This window comes from Canis lupus, chromosome 12, assembly GCF_048164855.1.
Source record: "Canis lupus baileyi chromosome 12, mCanLup2.hap1, whole genome shotgun sequence".
NCBI lineage: Eukaryota > Metazoa > Chordata > Mammalia > Carnivora > Canidae > Canis > Canis lupus.
This window is the reverse complement of record NC_132849.1, coordinates 45179813-45200179: the sequence shown is the minus strand read 5'-3', so window position 1 is coordinate 45200179 and position 20367 is coordinate 45179813. Positions and strand designations below refer to the sequence as shown.

At 38.1% G+C, this 20367-nt stretch overlaps 1 protein-coding gene across 3 annotated transcripts in view; it reads right to left on the bottom strand.

Annotated features, from left to right (window-relative positions):
• The window catches only part of ASXL2 (ASXL transcriptional regulator 2), a 335805-nt gene that overhangs the window by 80126 nt on the left and 235312 nt on the right, over positions 1 to 20367 (bottom strand). For 2 of the 3 annotated variants that reach the window (XM_072770813.1, XM_072770812.1), the window contains one exon: positions 5354 to 5436. The exons of the other annotated variant lie outside the window; for it this stretch is intronic. In XM_072770813.1, the coding sequence (XP_072626914.1) occupies positions 5354 to 5409 (56 nt within the window). In that variant the 5' untranslated portion in view covers positions 5410 to 5436. The remainder of the gene's footprint in view (positions 1 to 5353; positions 5437 to 20367) is intronic. 3 annotated transcript variants of the gene reach the window in all.

Here is a 20367-nt window from a genome sequence, read left to right as displayed (position 1 = left end):
GTGTGCAAAGGTGGCTCAGTATTCAAAACTCAACCCCCATAATACCAGATAAGCAGGCTAAGTAAGAAAAAACATAGGAGATTTTGAAAGACTATCAAGATTTTTTCATAAAAAAGTAAAGATAAAAGATTTTTATCTATGTCCTAAGGTGAGAAATCTTAGCTCCTGTACAGAGAACAGCAGTGTATCTATTTAGCTGGAGTGAAGATGGAAAAAAATCATTGTAGGGGGCCATACAATGATCTCAGTTATTCTACTGAAAAACTACTGACAGCTGCTGTGCTAGTTATCAATTTATTGACTTTTAGCTCCAAATCCAACCTTCTTTGTCTTTCTCCTAGTGGAGCTGGACCCTATAAACACTCCTCCTTTGCCAGCTGGCTCGATGTTAAGTTTTGTCAGCAGAGAACTGGAGGAACACTGCAGAATGAAAGGGGACTTTCTTTCTGGTTTTACTGTGCCCTTGCCTGCCTGTTCTTATGGCAGGCAGCACCCAGCAACATGAGGGACACTTAATGGCACCTAACCTTCAGCAAGGTTCAGCTGAATGACTGTGGGTGGCTTCCCAGAAAATTCTGCTGGTGCCTCAGCTGGCTCCCGAGTGACTGCAGGACAGGTGCCCAACAGGAGGCTTTCCAGCAAGTTCTAATGCCCAGTAGGCAGTTTCCTATTTGCCAGCCCAGGCTACAGCACCAGTGATCTTTGTCATCCACTGGACCAAAGCCCCACCTACTCCATTAAGATCTGAATCACAACCTAGGGACATAGAGGGAGATTCTTGAAAGCTACTCTTTCCTACAGCATACTGCCCTCAGCCCTAAGTTACTAGTTGCTCTCTTTAAATAGTTTCTGGTTAACCAATTAACAACTTAACCAGTTAACTTAATAACTTCCCTGTTTAAATTACCATATAGCTTCCATCTGCTGACCAGATCCTGAGACTTATAAAACTGCAAAGGTCAAAGACTGCAGAAAACATCGCTAAAAAACTCTTTAAAAAATTTATTTTTATTTATTTATGATAGACACAGAGAGAGAGAGAGAGAGAGAGAGAGAGGCAGAGGGAGAAGCAGGCTCCACGCGGGGAGCCCGACGCGGGACTCAATCCCAGGACTCCAGGATCGCGCCCTGGGCCAAAGGCAGGCATGAAACCGCTGAGCCACCCAGGGATCCCCTAAAAAACTCTTTTAAGTTCTTAAAGGGACAAGTACCTCACTCTTTTCTCAGCCAGAAGCCAATCACCTCATTTTTCATACTTTTTTTGTTTGTTAGTTGTGGCAAAATATACATAACATACAAGTTACCATTTGAACCATTTTTAAGTGTAGATTGCAGTGGTATTGAATACACTCACAATGCTGTGCAGTCATTACTGTCCATTTCCAGAATTTCTTCATTATCCCAAAAACAAACTCTGTACTAATTTAAACAATAACTCTCTATTCTTCCCTATTCTCAGCCCCTAGTAAACTCTATTTTACTCTCTGTCTCTGTGAGTTTGCCTGTCCTAAGTAACTCACATAAAAGGAATCATACATTTGCCCTTTTTTTCCTGTTGCCACATCACTATTTGACCTTTGTGTCTATCTTATTTCACTTAGCACGTTTTTCAGGTTCATCCACACAGAATTTCAATCCTTCATAAGGCTGAATAATATTCCACCATTTGATGGACATTTGGGCTATTTCCACTTTAATGTTATGCAATAGCAGGGCACCTGGGTGGCTCAGTCAGTTAAGCATCTGCCTTTGGCTCAGATCATGATTTCGGGGTCCTGGGATCAGCCCCAAGACGGGCTCCCTACTCAGCAGGGAGTCTGCTTCTCCCTCTCCCTCTGACCCTCACTCAGCTCATTCTTTCTCTCTCTCTCAAATAAATAAATTAAATTAAATGTTAAAAAAAAATTAAGTGAGCCTCTTCAGAATGGGGAACACAGGGAAATGAAAGCCATGTACTGAGAACTGAAGAAGGAAAATTAACTGTAAGAAGTAGCACATCTTCAATAATGATATTATCTATTTCAGGGCAACTGGGTGGCTCACTTGGTTAAGTGTCTGCCTTTGGCTTGGTTCGTGATCCGGGGTCCTGGGATGGAGCCCCATATCGGGTTCCCAGCTCAGCAGGGAGCCTGCTTCTCCCTCTCTCTCTACCCTTCCCCCCGCTTGTGTTCTATCAAATAAATAAATAAAATCTTCTAAAAAAGGTATTATCTACTTCATTCTGTAACCTGTCTAAAAACTTTAATCATTTACTACATCATCACAGCAAGAGAGTAAGTTGTAACTGCATCTGAATGTGATCTTCCAACCACTGATACTTCATATATGCATTAACTAGAAGGCTTTCAGTGTCTGGTATATGCCAAGCATAAAAGAGAAAGGAGAAAAAGAGCAAATATCACTGCCCTCATGGAGCTACCTTACTATAAGCTACAAATAAGCTGTATGATTTTTTTAAGATCACAAAAATATGTAATTCCAAGCCTTTAGGTGGTATGCAGAAATAAACAGAACACTTTAATAAACTAAAAAAAGAAATTTGTTCTAGCTTGTAAAGTCAGCCAAAGTTCTCTTAAAAAGATGTACTCAAACTGACACCTAAAAAATAAGATGCAACTGAGAGAAAAAAGCACATTCCCTGCTATGAAGGCAGCATATACAAAGACTGAGGCAGGAAACAGCTTCTCTGCATATTTGAGAATTGACAACATATAATATTTAAAGCTATGGGAATGGATAAAATTATACATAAGTGAGAAGGTAATAAGCAAAAAAACTGAGAAGGAAGAAGGAGGAATGTTTGTGGTCACTTCAGGTAACAAAACAGTTTCAAGAAGGAAGCAGTATTTGGCTATGTTAAATAATGCTAAGAAATAAGAATCAGGAACTACAAGTCCCATGGAATTAACAAAATGGAAGTCACTGCTGACTTAGAAAGAACTGCTTTGTGGTCACATAACTGCATCACAACAATGTAATTTAACCAAGAACAGCTACTTATAAATTGTTATCACTAAACAAAGCCAGAAGCTATTTTTGATGACTACCATCTTGCTACTTTTTCTAAAGTTCTTTTTTTCACCTTCTTTACTATTCTTTACTTATTTACTATTCTTGCCTGCTTCCAAGAAATGATAATGACAAGTATAAAGTCACAGAGCCTTAGTACATTGGAGCTACACGACTCTCCAAATGGCATTTAGATCTAAGGGACTGATGGGAATCTGGTTTCTGTATACCAGACATCCTGGTCTATTTCCCCAGTGTATCAAAAGTCTAATATTAAGGAAAAAATGAAATCTCTTACTCATTCCTATTCAATAACCCAATAGCGTTATAAAAGAATAATAAAATACCTTAGTAGAACTTGTTCCTCAGACCACAAAAATAACTATCTTTTCCCCTGTAGCTTTGTACAAATTGGTGTTATTAAATAGGCTTTATGTGGGGAATGAGGGGCATCAGGGTAACTGGGTGAGGGACATTAAAGAGGGGATGTGATGTAATGAGCACTGGGTGTTAATATAAGACTAATGAATCACTGAACTCTACCTCTGAAACTAATAATACACTCTACATTAATTGAATTTAAATTTTTAAAAAAGTGAAAAAAAATAAAAAATACATAGGCTTGGGCAGCCCAGGTGGCTCAGCAGTTTAGCGCCGCCTTCCACCCAGGGCATGATCCTGGAGACCCAGGATCAAGTCCCACATCGGGCTCCCTGCGTGGAGCCTGCTTCTCCCTCTACCTATGTCTCTGCCTCTCTCTCTCTCTCTCAAGAACAAATAAATTAAATCTTAAAAAAAAAAAAAAGGCTTTAATTGTATGCTTTAATTTTAATCTAATAAAGCTTATCTAATTCAAATAAAAATTTAGAATTGTGGGCAGCCCAGGTGGCTCCGTGCTTTAGCACCGCCTTCAGCCACGGGCGTGATCTGGAGACCTGGAATCGATTCCCACATCGGGCTCCCTGCATGGAGCCTGCTTCTCCCTCTGCCTGTGTCTCTGCCTCTCTCTCTCTGTCTCTCATGGGTAAATAAATAAAATCTTAAAAAAAAAAAATTTAGAATTGTATCATTGATAAAATAAGTGATTAATCTTTTAATTTACAATGTTTAAAAGCTAATTCCTCAAATGCATTTCAATGTTTTAATTTACAAATATCCAAACAATTTCTCAGAGACATGTTACATAAAGTGAAATAAAACTAATTTATACTTCATTGTTTCATAGTAATAAAACAAACCTAATTTATTCCCAGCCTACTAACATTTGGCCATAGGTCAAAACAAAAATTTTTAGCTATGTTAGCAAATGGCCAAAAACTGAATTTTATATTAAAGAAAATAAGAATTAAAATCTAGACATGCAATAGCTTTGTATCAAAAAATACACTAGTGTCCATTTACAAATGTTTCAGCATAGCTCACTACTACTCTGGCATCTCAGCTGAACAATTCAGTGTGGAGGACTGTCCAACACAATGTGAGACATTTAGCATCCCTGTTTGCTGAGCATTAAATGCCACAGTGCTCCCTTCCTTTCTAGACACTTGGAAAACCAAAAATAACCCCCCTTCAAAAAAAAACAAAACACCAAAAATAATCCCATAAATTCTAAACACTTTCCCTATGGGTGTTTACACAATACCACCCCTACTGAGAACAACTGGTAGCAGTTTTAAAGCACTGCAACCTTTTCCATTTTAATGAAAATATCTCTCATGTAGACTCCCAGATTTCTACCTTAAGAATACCAACTACATTGACTATTATTTTAACATTTCTTGATAGCAGGGGGAATTGATTATGAAGTGACTATTATACACTATTGTTAATATAAGGCTCTTAAAAAATTAGTGTGTTTTACCTTTGGTCCTGTATTAATTGACCCCAAGCTGTTTTACTTGTACATAAGATAATTACACGAAATATACACTGCTTTATTAACATCTTTCCCAATTTATTCCTTTTGAACAAGGTACTTCTTCCTAGACTATCTACCTCTAGTCCTCTCTTTGTACTACAGAGTACTTTTTACCTGCTAATGACCAAGCTTATTTTATCAAAAGCCTGAACTCATAGATGAAGGCTTGAAGATGGCTCCATGCCTTCCTAAGAATTAAAGTGCATGGGTTGGACACAGCTAAGAATTTTCTTTTAAACTTACTTGTGGATTTTGTAACTGTGCTATTACTGAAAACTCAAAAGATCTGACAACTAAACAAATCAGAAATTAGCAAAGCAGTTATTACTAAATCATTAATCTTCAGAACTAAGATACACTGCTGTATACTATGAAACACTCTAATCAAGTATTATAATTATTACTAATAATATTTAAATAACTCACCTGATTTCTTTTAGTCCTTCTCTCTGGATAACTTGAAGAATTTCTTTATGACTCATGGGTGTATTGGGGTATTTTTCTAAGACCTGAGAAACAAGTATATAATAATAAATTATTTCTTCTTGTCTTAAGTTCTTATTATATATATATTTCTTATTCTTATTAAAACTATGTATTAATTTCATCCAGCACATACATATCCAGAGATTTTCCATTCCTTATATTTTGGGACAATTAAAAAAAAATTAATGGAATATAAACAGGTTCTTCTTTTAGCCACAAACAGTATATCAAGTCCTGAAGCAGAAATGGATCAAAAAGGGTAAGATTAATAACTAAGTTATTTATTACTAATGTGTAATAAGAAATTGTTTACTTTCTGCCTCTACCTCCATATCACACGCCTAACTGTAGATCTACTATAGGTACTTAAAGATTAACCATTTTTATATTTCCAGCAAAGCCTCATATGGCATGAATTCTCAATAAATTCTTAGCCAGAAAAAATGAGTAATATAGTTGCAACAATATTAAAAAGGTATCTGTATTTTGGTTCTGGTAAAAAAAAGGAGTAAGCATAGTTTATCCTTCTCTCAGGGTGAACACAACTAAAAACCTGGAGAGAATGCATGGAGCAACTATCTAACAACTCTGAAAATGATAGCAATTGGCCTGAAGTAGGAAACCACAACTACAAGTTCTTCTACTAATCCCAAAGTGAGTTTCCTGGTTTTGTTTCCTCTGGGACCACTCAGCCTAGACTCAAAGGCAGTATAAAAGAACTGTTCACTAAATGTAGACAGAAATAGCTCTAAGAGAATTCTTCTCTTTTTTGGTCTGAAGATTAGTAATATAGCCCCCAGGGAGGCAAGGTTTTCTGGGCGTTTCCCCCTTTCTCTTGATCTGTGTTCCCAATCAAGCCAAAGGCAGCAGCCTTGGCAGTGATACTATCAGCAATGGCTGAACAGGGACCTAAAATTCCAACAAAGCAGAATCCTCCTGGTCCTTTAAGTGTGAATGGAATCCACATGGCTTATATTCTTTCTCTGCCATCCATCAAAGGTAGATGTATACAGCAGAACAGGAAAATAAAGCCCTACCTGTCTGTCAGGCCATGGGACAAAGAAGGGTCTCAAAATAAATAAATTAATTAATTAATTAATTAAAAAATAAAATAAAATAAAAAATAAAATAAAATAAAATAAAATAAAATAAAATAAAATAAAATAAAATAAAATAAAATAAGGGTCTCTAGGACCCAGAAAGAATCAAGGAACTTGCAAAGCAAAAGGAGCTCAAGAAAGTGATACTATTAAGTTCTATAAACACTCCTGGGGTCAGTCCAGAGCTATGCATATGTGTATATCTGACCCTAATCATACCATGAGGTTCCCAAATTAGTCACCAGATGGTACACCTACAGATCAGAACAGCTCTGCAAAGGCTTTGAAAACTAGACATTGGAATTTTAGTGCAGAGAAGATGGGTTGGAAACTTGTGTTCTGAACCTAACAAAGTCAAATGAGTGCTTTAAAAACGTCTCACTCCCCACAGCCCATGCCGCATCACTCTCCACTTAAACTTGACTTCTTTAAGCATAGTTATAATAGTCACTTTAAAGTCTCTGATAGGGGCACCTGGGTGGCTCAGTGGTTGAGTGTCTGCCTTCGGCTCAGGTTGTGATCTGAGCCTGCTTCTCCCTCTGCCTAAGTCTCTGCCTCTCTCTGTGTGTCTCTCACAAATATATAAATAAAAATCTTTAAAAAAAAAAGAAATAATGTCTTTGATAGTTCCAACATCTTGGTCATCTTGGGTTTATTGTCTGTAGGTGTCTTTTCCCTTATGAGTTCTTAAGATTTTCCCAATTCTTCATTTGTCAAGGGATTTTGGATTGTATTAGACATTTTGATGTTATCTTACTGTATGTTTCTTTAAAACCAATGGAGAGGGACAGCCCTGGTGGCTCAGCGGTTTAGCGCCGCCTTCAGCCCAGGGCCTGATTCTGGAGACCCAGGATGGACCCGGGATGGAGTCCCACATCAGCGGGCTCCCTGCCTGGAGCCTGCTTCTCCCTCTGCCTGTGTCTCTGCTGCGCATGCTCTGTGTGTGTGTGTGTCCTCCCTCTGCCTGTGTCTCTGCTGCGCATGCTCTGTGTGTGTGTGTGTGTCTTTCATGAATAAATAAAATCTTAAAAAAAAAAATTCAATGGAGAATGATGGGGGGGCGGGGTTTAAGGGAAATCCGCACTATTTGTTTCTGTCTGACTTGTTTCACTTAGTATACAGCTTACAAGGTTCATTCCTATTGTCAAAGAGGGCAGACTGCATTCTTTTTCTATGGCTGAATAATATTCCATTGTGTACATATAGTAATTTTCTTTATCTGATCATCTGTTGTTAGATACTAAAGTTGTTTCCATGTCTCAGCTATTCCGAATAATGCTGCAATGAATACAGGGGTGTAGATATCACTCTAAGATAGTGATTTCATTTCCTTTGGATATATACCCAAAAGCGGGATTGCCGATAGTTCTATTTTTAATTTTTTGAGAAACCTCCATACTGTTTTCTGTAATGGTTGTACCAACTTATGTAGCACAAAAAAAGAGCCTTTATATTGAAATATACACACAAAAGATGGTCAGGTAAGGACACAAAAGACTGATATACCTACTAAAAAAATAAAACCTGAGCCGACAAAAAACATATCTTCCTATAAAAACTATTTTCCTATAGTGCAGCCCAGATAATATATACAAAATTTTTGTATTTCTCCCTTAATTTGTACATACTTCTAACTGCCTTGTGGTTTACAAACATTGTATAGCCGGGCAGCCCTGGTGGCGCAGCGGTTTGGCACCGCCTGCAGCCTGGAGTATGATCCTGGAGACCTGGGATCGAGTCCCACTTCGGGCTCCCTGCATGGAGCCTGCTTCTCCCTCTCCCTCTGCCTGTGTCTTTGCCTCTCTCTCTCTGTCTATGAATAAATAAAATCTTAAAAAAAAAAAAAAACATTGTATAGCCATTTCATTTGATCCTCACAACAATCCAAGAAAAGAGCAGCACAGGTTTAGGTATGTCTATTATTACCAGGAACAAAAGTAAGACTTAGAAAAGTTACCCAAAAGGGGGGCAGTGCCTGGGTGGCTCAGTAGTTGAACATCTGCCTTTGGTTCAGGTTGTGATCCCAGGATCCTGGGATCGAGTTCTGCATCAGGCTCCCCACAGAGAGCCTGCTTCTCCCTCTGCCTATGTCTCTGCCTCTCTCTGTCTCTCATGAATGAATGAATCAATGAATGAATAAATGAATAAACAAATAAATAGAAAAAAAAAAGTTACAAAGCATAGCCTGAACTTGAATGGCAAAACTCTTAATTTCCCAAGCTAAAAAGGATAATAACAACAATTAATACAAAGCAAATAGTTCAATGACCAAAAAAATCTATTTATTTTATTAACTAAAACATGTACTGGAATGATAAAAAAAAACTGTGCCTCTACTGGACAGGTAGATTTTTACTTGCTGAGGCAAAAATAATAATAATAACAGGATTGTAGAAATGTCACTTACTGTTTTGATTAAGATAGGAATGGGTAGGACCTTCAACTATAATGATCAGATAGAGACCTTTTTCTCACAGGTCTATTTTGAAACATGTCAAGATTAGCTTAATGAAAATGTCAGCCTTCACATATGTCTACAAATTAAGTCGGTATCTTAAAGAGGTAGGTATCAAAAATAAATAAATAAAAATAAAGAGGTAGGTCTCTGGCTCTGTCTTTAGTAATGAGCAAGTAAATAAAAATGAAAAACAAGATCCTGGTGGGGCTTGGGAAGATTTGAGTATTTTGAGTATTTCTCAAACTCTAATATTAATCAGGCTTGAGATGCCTGGGAAAAGTGGGAAGATGTAGAGGTTTTTATAAATCGTACTGAAAAGCACTGGAGTTGACAGAAGACCACTTTGTGCAATAGATGTTATGCTCTCCCAGTCAAGAACTAGAAGGGACTTCTAGGGAAATTAATACAATCATCCACCTGGCAATTAAGTTTCACTTTGTTACTATCATTAGGAAATCCTGAATACAAAAATGTGTAACATAAATTTAAATATGGGCACAAGGGGTGTCTGGGTGGCTCAGTTGGTTAAGCATCTGCTGCCTTGGGCTTGGGTAATGATCCCAGAGTCCTGGAATCAAGCTCCAAGTAGGGTTCCCTGCTCAATGGGGAGCCTGCTTTTCAATCTCTCTCTCTCTCTCTCTCTCTCTCTTTACCCCTGCCGCTACTCCTGCTTGTGCAATCTCTATCTCTAATAAACAAATAAATAAAATCTTTATATTAAAAACAAAACAAAAAAAAAAAAAAACAAAAAAACGGACGCCTGGGTGGTTGAGCATCTGTCTTTGGCTCAGGGCATGATCCCAGAATCCTGGGATAGAGTCCCACATCAGGCTCCCTGCATGGAGCCCGCTTCTTCCTCTGCCTGGGTCTCTGCCTCTCTCTCTCTCTCTCTCTCTGTTTCTCATGAATAAATCAATCTTTAAAAAATTTTTTAAATAATAAATAAGAGCACAAATAAAAGATCTGCTTGATTTTCTTAAATGGTATCAAGTGCTTATAATAAATACTCCTCCCCATACAGATATACAATAGTAAATTTAAATTGATTGAGACTCTATTTTGGTGTCTGTAAGAGCTATTCATATAAGCAAGGGGTTTTGTTTGGAAAAAAATTTTAATTTATGGAAAATATTCAAGAGTTTCAAAGCACAGGTATAGAGGTCAGCCTGCTTCTAATAGCCCTAAGAATATATCCTAGGTGACTAAAGGCCTTAAATCCCAATCCTTCATTGGTAGAGTGAGGGTTGTAACATTCTCAAAGGTAAGAACATGAAATTAAACATTCTGCAGTATTCTTAACTTACTGTAAGTGGCTGATAAAAGTGGCTTTTGTTATTATTAATCAACTACATGACAACATTGTTTGCCAGTTCACATTTCTGATATACTCCCATTTAATCATCAGTGTTCGTTAGGGGGATGAAAAATACAAAAGATAGCATGCTTTTCTCAAGCTACCCGCCCTTTGACTTTTTCACCATTTTCATCACAGATAATTAACAATGCCCTATACTAATAATTCCTGCTGGTAATAAAAAAATAGTACACAAGAAACAAAATTTACAATATGAGATAATTTTACATGAAATGCCAAGACTTCACAATCATATCATGTCATTTCTCTAAACTTCAAATCTTGTTTACATTACAGATTTCCAAATATAAAGACTAGATATGAAGACTATTCTGTACGGAAAAAAACAAGTGAAAAATCACTGATTAAGGCACTTGCATTCATATGCAAAAATATTTTGATTAATCATAATGAGACTTCTTTGTCTGCCCAAGGAGCTAGAAAATGGAAATTAATAAAAAATTCTCTGGTGGGGCAGCTGACTGGCTCAGTTGGTATTATATAGCATGCGGGTCTTGATCCTTGGGGTCATGAGTTTGAGCCCAACATTGGGTGTGGAGCCTACTTTAAAAACTAAAAATTGGGTAGCCCCGGTGGCGCAGCGGTTTAGCGCCGCCTGCAGCCCAGGGTGTGACCCTGGAGACCTGGCATCGAGTCCCACATCGGGCTCCTTGCATGGAGCCTGCTTCTCCCTCTGCCTGTGTCTCTGCCTCTCTCTCTCTCTCTCTCTCTCTCTCTGTTTCTCATGAATAAATAAATAAATAAATCTTTTTAAAAAAATAAAATAAATAAAAATTAAAAATTAAAATTAAATAATTTTAAAACATAAAAATACATGGAATTTTAAGAAATAGTGAAAGGGACCATAAGGGAAAGGAGGGAAATTGAGTGAGGAAAAATTAGAGAGGAAGACAAACCATGAGAGACTCCTAACTCTGGGAAACAAAGGGTTGCAGAAGTGGAGATAGGTGGAGGGATAGGATAACTGGGTAATAGGTATCAAGGAGGGCACAAGATGAGATGAGCAATGGGTGTTATACTATATGCTTGCAAATTTAATTTAAATATTTTTGAGGGATCCCTGGGTGGCGCAGTGGTTTGGCGCCTGCCTTTGGCCCAGGGCGTGATCCTGGAGACCCGGGATCGAATCCCACATCGGGCTCCCGGTGCATGGAGCCTGCTTCTCCCTCTGCCTATGTCTCTGCCTCTCTCTCTCTCTCTGTGACTATCATAAATAAATAAATAAAAATTTAAAAAAAATTATAAATAAATAAATAAATAAATAAATAAATAAATATTTTTGAAAAGCTTAAAAATACAAAGGAGTGTGTTTTTACTAGTGGTGCTTGGGTGCTCTGTCAGTTAAGCATCAATTCTTTTTTTTTTTTTTTCTAAGATTTTATTTATTCATGAGAAACACAGAGAGAGAGAAGCAGACATAGGCAGAGGGAGAAGCAGGCCCCATGCAGGAAGCCCTATGTGGGACTCGATCCTGGGACTTGGGGATCATGCTCTGAACCAAAGGCAAATGCTCAACAGCTGAGCCACCCAGGCATACCAGCACCCAACTCTTGATTTCGGCTCCGGTCATGATCTCAGGGTCAGTAAGATCAAGCCCCAAGTCTGGCTCTGAGCTTAGCAAGGAGTCTGCTTGAGAGCAGGGTCCTGGGATCAAGCTCATGTAGGGCTCTGTGCTCAGCACAGAGTCTGTTTGTCCCTCTCCCTTGCTCCTGCTCCTCCATGTGCTTGAGCACACTCTTTCTCTCTAATAAATAAAATCTTAATAAAAATAAGTACTAGGCACCTAAAATTAATTTTAATTTAGAAAATTTATGCTAAATTTTCTCAATATTTAGAGCTATATAAATCATTTAGTTTGAGGGATCCCTAGGTGGCTCAGCAGTTTAGCACCTGCCTTTGGCCCAAGGAGTCCCGGGATCGAGTCCCACATCAGGCTCCCTTCATGGAGCCTGCTTCTGCTTCTGCCTGTGTCTCTGCTTCTCTCTCTCTCTCCGTATCTCTCATGAATTAATAAAAATCTTAAAAAAAAAAAAAAAAAGTTTAAAAAAAAGTTAAAAAGCCCTTTTAAAAAAAAAAAACATTTAGTCTGGGGAAGAAACAGAAATGTTTTTCAATTAAAGACTGAAGTACTAGGGCACCTGAGTGGCTCAGTGGTTGAGCATCTGCCTTTTTGTTCAGATCATGATCCTGGGATCCTAGGATTGAGTTCCACATCGGGCTCCCTACAAGGAACCTGCTTCTCCATCTGCCTATGTCTCTGCTTCTCTCTGTCTCTCATGAATAAATAAATAAAATCTAAAAAAAAAAAAAAAGACTGAAGTACTCTACTTTTAAGTGTTTTATTACAGAAATTCTAAAACATACAAAAGTAAACAGAACACTACAATCAACAATTACAAACATGGCTTATATCTTGTTTCATCTATACCACCAGCCTCTTCTCCACAAACTAGATTATTTTTTGTAAGATTTATTTATTTATTCATGAAAGACACAGACTGAGAGAGAGAGGCAGAGACATAGGCAGAGCAGAGGGAGAAGCAGGCTCCTTGCAGGGAGCCCAGCCCGATGCAGGACTCGATCTCAGATCCCAGGATCATGACCTGAGCCAAAGGCAGGTGCCCAAGCGCTGAGCCACCCAGGCATCCCACAAACTGGATTACTTTGAAGCAAATCTCAAATATTTCATCCATACTTTAGTTATAGCTCCAAAAAAATAAGGACTCATTCTCTAAAAGCAAAAGTACCATTTAAACCTCAAAAAATTAACTATAATTCCTTAATATTAAATTACTTAGACAATATCCACAATTTTCATGAAAAAATTATTTTATTTTTTTTTTAAATATCTGTTTCAGAGAGAGCAAGCACGCACACATGAGTGGGATGGGCAGAAGCAGAGGAAGAGAGAATCCCACACTAAGCACCATGCCTGATGCAGTGCTCAGTCTGATGACCCAGAGATCAGAATTGGAGCTGAAACCAAAAGTCAGTCGCTTAACCAAATGCACCACCCAGGTGCCCCCAAAAGAAACTTTTTAAACAGTTGGTTTGTTCAAATCAGTATTCAAAGACCCATACACATCACATTTGGTTAACACATGTCTTAAACTCTCTTTTAATTTTTGGATTTCCTCCCTTTTTCCTTCCAATTTATTTATAGAAGAAACCAGGTAGACTGTACTATTGTTTTCCACATTCTATATTTTGCTAATTGTATAGTCTCTGTCCCTCATATCTCCTGAAAATTAGAATTAACACCTAAGGCCTGCTCAGATTCAGATTTTATTTTAGCAAAAAGACTTCATAGGCAGTGTTATATACTTCCTGTCATACCACATCAGAACACAAAAAATATCTGTGGTCTCTTTTTTTGAAATGACAATTGGAAAGTTTCATATTATAAACTACAAACCTATTTTATATTTTTAACAATAAGCTATTATAAAGTTTCCCACCAGCATTCCAACATAATTATTTTTATAGCCACTGATGATCACTACCTTTACTTATTTTATTTAGGTGTTCATAAATGGTGATAAGTCTATTATTCTTTCTTCATTCATCAGCTAGAATCTTTCTAAAAAGAGAAGTTTTCCTCCATCTATTATTTGATTACCTAAAGAATGTACAGTTCATACAGAAAAAGGTTAAGTGCTTAATTCTTTTAATAATTTTCAAAATAATTAGCTGGCTTGCCTAGAATGCTCCAAAAATGAACAGTGAGGTTGGGTTGTTCATTTGAAACATCATTAGAAATATTATGAATAACATTTCGTGGAATATTATTATGAATTTTAATATATTTTTGTGATTTAATTTCTGTATTTCCTCACTTGCAAACTGGTTATTCATAACCATCGTTCACTCAGTATATATGCCATTTGTATGAGTTTATCTTCACATTCAATATATTAAAACGTTAAAATTGGGATGCTTGGGTGGCTCAGCGGTCGAGCGACTGCCTTCGGCTCAGGGCATGATCCCAGGGTTCCGGGATCGAGTCCCACATCGGGCTTCCTGTGGGGAGCCTGCTTCTCCCTCTGCCTGTGTCTCTGCCTTCTTCCTGTGTCTCTCATGAATAAATAAAATCTTTTTTAAAAAAAATAAAATAAAACTCTAAAATAAATAATAAGACTTTTACTATCACATTTATTGCAAATATTTTTTCTAGTTTATCCTCCATCTTTTCATTACTGTGGGTTTTCCATGAAGGTTTTTATTAACATCACATATTACAACTGACTGGTCTTTTCTTTTGATTTATTTTAGCTCTTATACATTTAAGTATAGCTTCTCTCCCTTCAATAGTTTAATATGTATCCACCTTTTCATTTACCTCTAACAATGGAGAAAAGGACAAAATGACCACATTTCCTTCCAAGCAAAAATACTGTATTCCAGTAAATTACTATTACAATACTATTACTATATTGTATTACTATTACTGATATATTATTTTACCACAAGTTTAATGTAAACAAAAAGACCACAGTACTTTTACAAAGTATTTGGCTTTCTTTAACCACAGGAGGGCAGTGTTTTCAAAAAACAAAAGTATCATTCCTTTGGAATTATTCATGGAACTACTTCCAAAACACAATTTTTAGAACTACTTTATGATAATCAGAGTAGCTGCTCAAATGAATTGTTTTAATGTAAGCCCTATGCCCAACATGGGGCTTGACTCACAACCCCAAGATCAGGAGTCGCATGTTCTATCAAGTGAGCCAGGAAGGCGAACCTGCTCAGAATTAAAATTGGGCAGCCTGGGTGGTTCAGCGGTTTAGCACCACCTTCAGCCCAGGGCCTGACCCTGGAGACCAGGGATGGAGTCCCATGTGAGGCTCCCTGCATGAGGCCTGCTTCTCCCTCTGCTTGTGTCTCTGCCTCTCTTCTCTCTCTGTGTATCTCATGAATAAATAAATAAAATCTTTTTTAAAAATTAAAATTAACATCACTGAATTAAAGTATGATAAAATAGTTCCTTAAAGTGTGCTTAATACATCTATTTTTTTTACTTGCAGATTCTTACATCCACCTAACAAGATACTAAAATTATACCTTGAGTACCAGGAATAATCTAGATATCCCCTAAGACTTGAGTTTAACTCTAGCGTAAATAACAGCAGTATTTCAATTACTGCTGCACTTATGAGTTCCTTCCAGATATGCACAGAAATGCAGAGCCTGAATTTTACATAATCTAGATGATTTATTTTGAATTTTAAATGCACAGATGAGGTGCCTGGGTACCTCAATCAGTTAAACATCTGCCTTTGGCTCAGGTCATGATCCAGGGTCCTGGGATTGAGCTCCAGAATGGGATCCCTGCTCAATGAGAAGCCTGCTTCTCCCTATCACTCTGTTCGTGCATAGTATTCTCTCTTTCACCCATGCGCTCTCTCAAATAAATAAATCTTTTAAAAAATGAAATCAACAGATAAAAATGACAATCTTTACAGATTTTTATCAGTGTTATATGGTTTTCTTACTGTCCAAAAGCATCAATTAGTGTAACTAATGTCACAGTAATGAATAAGGTCACACAGAAAATATGCAGAATGATGAAAGCCTATGCTACAGAACTACTATACCAATGTTATTTTTTTTTTAAAGATTTTGTTTATTCATAGAGACACAGAGAGAGGCAGAGGAATAGGCAGAGGGAGAAGCAGGCCCCCTACAGGAAGCCCGACGTGGGACTCAATCCCGGGTCTCCAGGATCACACCCCAGGCTGCAGGCGGCGCTAAACCGCCGCACCACCAGTGCTGCCCTGTACCAATGTTAAAGAGAGAAGAAAAACTAGCAAATAACTAAGGAGTGGCCCAGAGGAACAGGAAGAAAATCAGAAGAACGAAATGCTTTACCAAGCATTCTAAGAAGGATGAAGTGGTCAACAATGTCAAAAACTGCTGAGAGTTGGGCAGCCCCGGTGGCGCAGCGGTTTGGCGCCGCCTGCAGCCAGGGTGTGATCCTGGAGACCGGGGATCGAGTCCCACATTGGGCTCCCTGCATGGAGCCTGCTTCTCCCTCTGTCTGTGTCTCTGCCTCTCTCTCTCTCTGTCTATGAATAAATAAAAATCTTAAAAAAAAAAACTGCTAAGAGTTGAGATAACAACTTCATAATCCACTGTATTTAGCAATAAGGAGCTCTTTAATTAGCTTCATAAGAGGAAAGAAATCAAACTTGAGGGAGTCTAAGCACTCAATGAGAGGCCCTGAGGTGTCAACAGGGAGTTAAAACAACTCTTCCTAGAACAGTGAAGGAAATGTAGGAGTCAAGGAAAAATCGTTCGGTCAAACGGACTTGACCACGTTTTATGGAACCAGAATAAAAGGACACAGAAGTATCTCTAGCTACCCAATTCTCCTCATTCCCAACATGAGAGGCAAATAGATTATTACCAATTTCACACTTGGGAACAAGATGAATTCAGAGGATACAGTATCCCCCACCTACCAAACTAACTATACAAACTGTCTATGTGAGTTTAAAAGCTAAATAGCTAATAATAATACATGGAATTTTGAAGGAATAACTAATAGAGCCAAATATCTGAAAAGGAAAGGGGGGAAAGGACCTTACCTGGCTGCTTAGCAGTATCTGTTGATCACTACCTCTGTCCTGAGATGCACTCCTCTGTTCAGATCTGTGACACCAGACTCTCCTTTCCCTACCTCTCCACCAGAGACTTTTCATTCTCTGCAATCTTTTAATGCTGATCTTCCTCAGGATTCTCTTAATTTCTAATCTCCTTGTACATTTTCATACTCTCATGATTTCAAAAACTAATATGCTCCTACAGTGCCATTCTATACACGCCCAGTAGTGCTTATCACACTGTATTTATTATAATTCCATTTTAAATGATTGGTCTTGCCCACTGGTACATAAGCTCCATAAGAGCTGGGACCTTCTGTCTTGTTCATATAGTATCTCTAGTGCCTATCATTTGGTAGGTCTAAAATGTGATGGCTAACTGGAATATTACGGATGCAGGTGGCAAGACTAGCTTTAGACAATGATAAAAATATTTGTGTTTTTTCTTTTTTTTAATATTTATTTATTTATTTATTCATGATAGACAGAGAGAGGTAGACACAGGCAGAGGGAGAAGCAGGCTCCATGCCGGGCTGACTCGAAACTCGATCCCGGGACTCCAGGATTGCGCCCTAGGCCAAAGGCAGGCACCAAACCGCTGAGCCACCCAGGGATCCCCTGTGTTTTTTCTTTTAAAACAAGAAAGAAGGATGATAATAGGTGAATGCAAATGCAAATAAGTTTGTAGATTCAGAGCAGAATCTTCTTACTTAAATGTAAGAAGTGGCTGAGGATACTTATATACAAAGAAACAGCTACAGATAGCCAGAGATGATTATTACATAGGCTGGCTTCATAAACTCACAAGTATAGTTTTACCTAAAGGCCCCTCAATTCTGAATAGCTCTATCAAGTTATTCCTATCTAGTTCATTCCATTTAGATTCTTTCTACCTGATTATCCAAGAAGTCTGTATGTCATGCACACTCCTTAGTTCAAGTAAAAAAAGTTCTCAAAACCTAACTCCCCAAAATTCTTAAGATTTAATATTTATCTACCATTTAAGTGCCAGGTAGAGTCTGAAGTGCTTTACATACATTAGCTCATTTAATTTTTTTTTTAAGATTGTATTTATTCATGAGACACAGAGAGGCAGAGAGAGGAGTAGGCTCCATGCAGGAAGCCCAACATGGGACTCGATCCCGAGTCTCCAGGATCACGCCCGGGGATGAAGGTGGTGCCAAACCGCTGAGCCACCCAGGCTGCCCTCATTTAATCATTTTTTTTTAAGATTTTATTTATTTATTCATGAGAGACACAGAGAGAGAGGCAGAGACACAGGCAGAGGGAGAAGCAGGCTCCATGCAGGGAGCCTGACGTGGGACTCGATCCTGGGTCTCCAGGATCATGCCCCAGGCTGAAGGGGGTGCTAAACCAATGAGCCACCGGGGCTACCCTTATTTAATCTTTATAATAAACCCATGAGGTATTCATTATTATGGCTTTTTTTTTCAGATGTGAAAACTGTGGCACAAAGAATAAGTAACTTGCCCAGGGTAACATTAGCTAGTAAGTGATGGAGGACAAGATTCTTTGCTCCTAAGCATTATGCTATACCTCCTCTCTCAATCAGTTACACATCCATACTACTCCTAAAATTAGTTGTTACTGTAATATACAATTAATAACTGTGTAAATGCCAAAACCTGTGGCTGCAGGATAAGTAAGAAACAAATCCTATAGTCAACTAGGGTAGAATAAAAGTAGCGCAAAGGGGAGACAGACAACTATAACTATGACACAACAAATACTAAAAAGATACAAAGAATTATAGAAACAAACATAAAGAACGTTTAATTCTTCCTATAAAATGTATGCAGGGGCAGCCCGGGTGACAGCAAATGGGAAGAGAGATCATTGCACTGAATAGTCACAAGCCTGTGATGACCCAACATGTAACTGAGAACGGAGTGACAAATTGCCAGGCATGGAAATATTTGAGGGCAAAATAAGAGCAAAGTCCTATTTGATTAGTTTAGTTCAAAGCCATGAAAAATTCTAGTTTATTTAATCCCATGGAAAATAAAATTCAAACTCAATAATAAATATTTCATAGGGGTAGTTTTACTTTAAAAAAAAAGAACAAAAAAAGAACAACAACAACAACAACAAAAAAGAACAGATGATACATTTAAAGAAAACAAAAAGTAAACCATGGAAAGTTTTATTGCCTTCTCCCCCTCACCATCCACCTCTTATTTTCCCCCATCTCCTCCTCAGACACTAGTTTCTTATGTATCCTCCTAACATTAAAGTAATCACAAGCAAACACTCTCCTTTTGCATAAAAAAGGCAACAAGTCACATACAATATTCAATAAATGATCTTATTCAACTATAGTATCTTGAAGGTCCCTGTGTTTATATATAGAAAGCATCTGATCTTTTTCATAGCTGCATAATATTCCATTGTATAGATATACTACAATTTACTTAACTATCTCCTAATGATGAGTTTGGGGACCGTTTCCCATCTTTTGCACAGTATATAGCAGAAACAGCTGGTGCCCTGTATCTCATCCTGAGTCCACACAAGTGAACTCAGCCACATCTGCTATGGACAATTCCCACTTACACTAACAGTGTTTCACCTCAGGCTGACAATAGGCCTATCTCAAGGTTCCAGGAGTCTCTCCACTTTTGTGCCTCAAGGCTTTCTCCAAAGCCAAGGAAGACCAAACAGCAACAGGGCAGCCCCAGTACAGGGAAGTTAGAAACCCTATCAGAAATCCTAAACAAACTGCCAGGTTGAACAAATAAATGCTCCAGAATGTCTTAAACCACTATGTGCATATCCAACAGACCCACATATGAAGACATCATGGTGACAGGGATGAAGGCAATTTATGAGCTCAATAGCACAGAGCCTTCCTTTCATGAAAATTGATAAACCTTAGCTAATATTGCTACTGAGAATCCAAAACTTGTCATCAAAAAGGCCAACTCTGAGCCATCTGTATGTTACAATCCCTCAAAGAAATGAGCCAGCTAACAAAGGAGGAACAAGAATAGGAAAACAATGCTGTTAGTACCACTCTACAAATGTGTTACTATCAGAAAAGAATTTCAGCAAAAGGATTCTACGTCTCAGTTAAAAAGTAGGTTCCAAATTTTAGGGTTGTTAGACAATCCCTGATAAAAATTTCCAACAAAATTAAGTAAGCTAAACCATACACACAAAAATGAAGCTGGGGTGGGGGGCGGGCACCTGGGTGGCTCAGTCAGGTGGGTGACTAGCTCTTCGTTTCAGGTCATCATCTAGGGGTCCTGGGATTTGGCTGTATCTCAGAGGGAAGTCGGCTTGAGGGTTTCTCTCCCTCTTCCTCTACTCTTCCCCCGGCTTGTGTGTGTGCATGCACGCACTCTCTCTAAAATAAATAAAACTTTTTAAAAAAACTAATTAAAGGGGATCCCTGG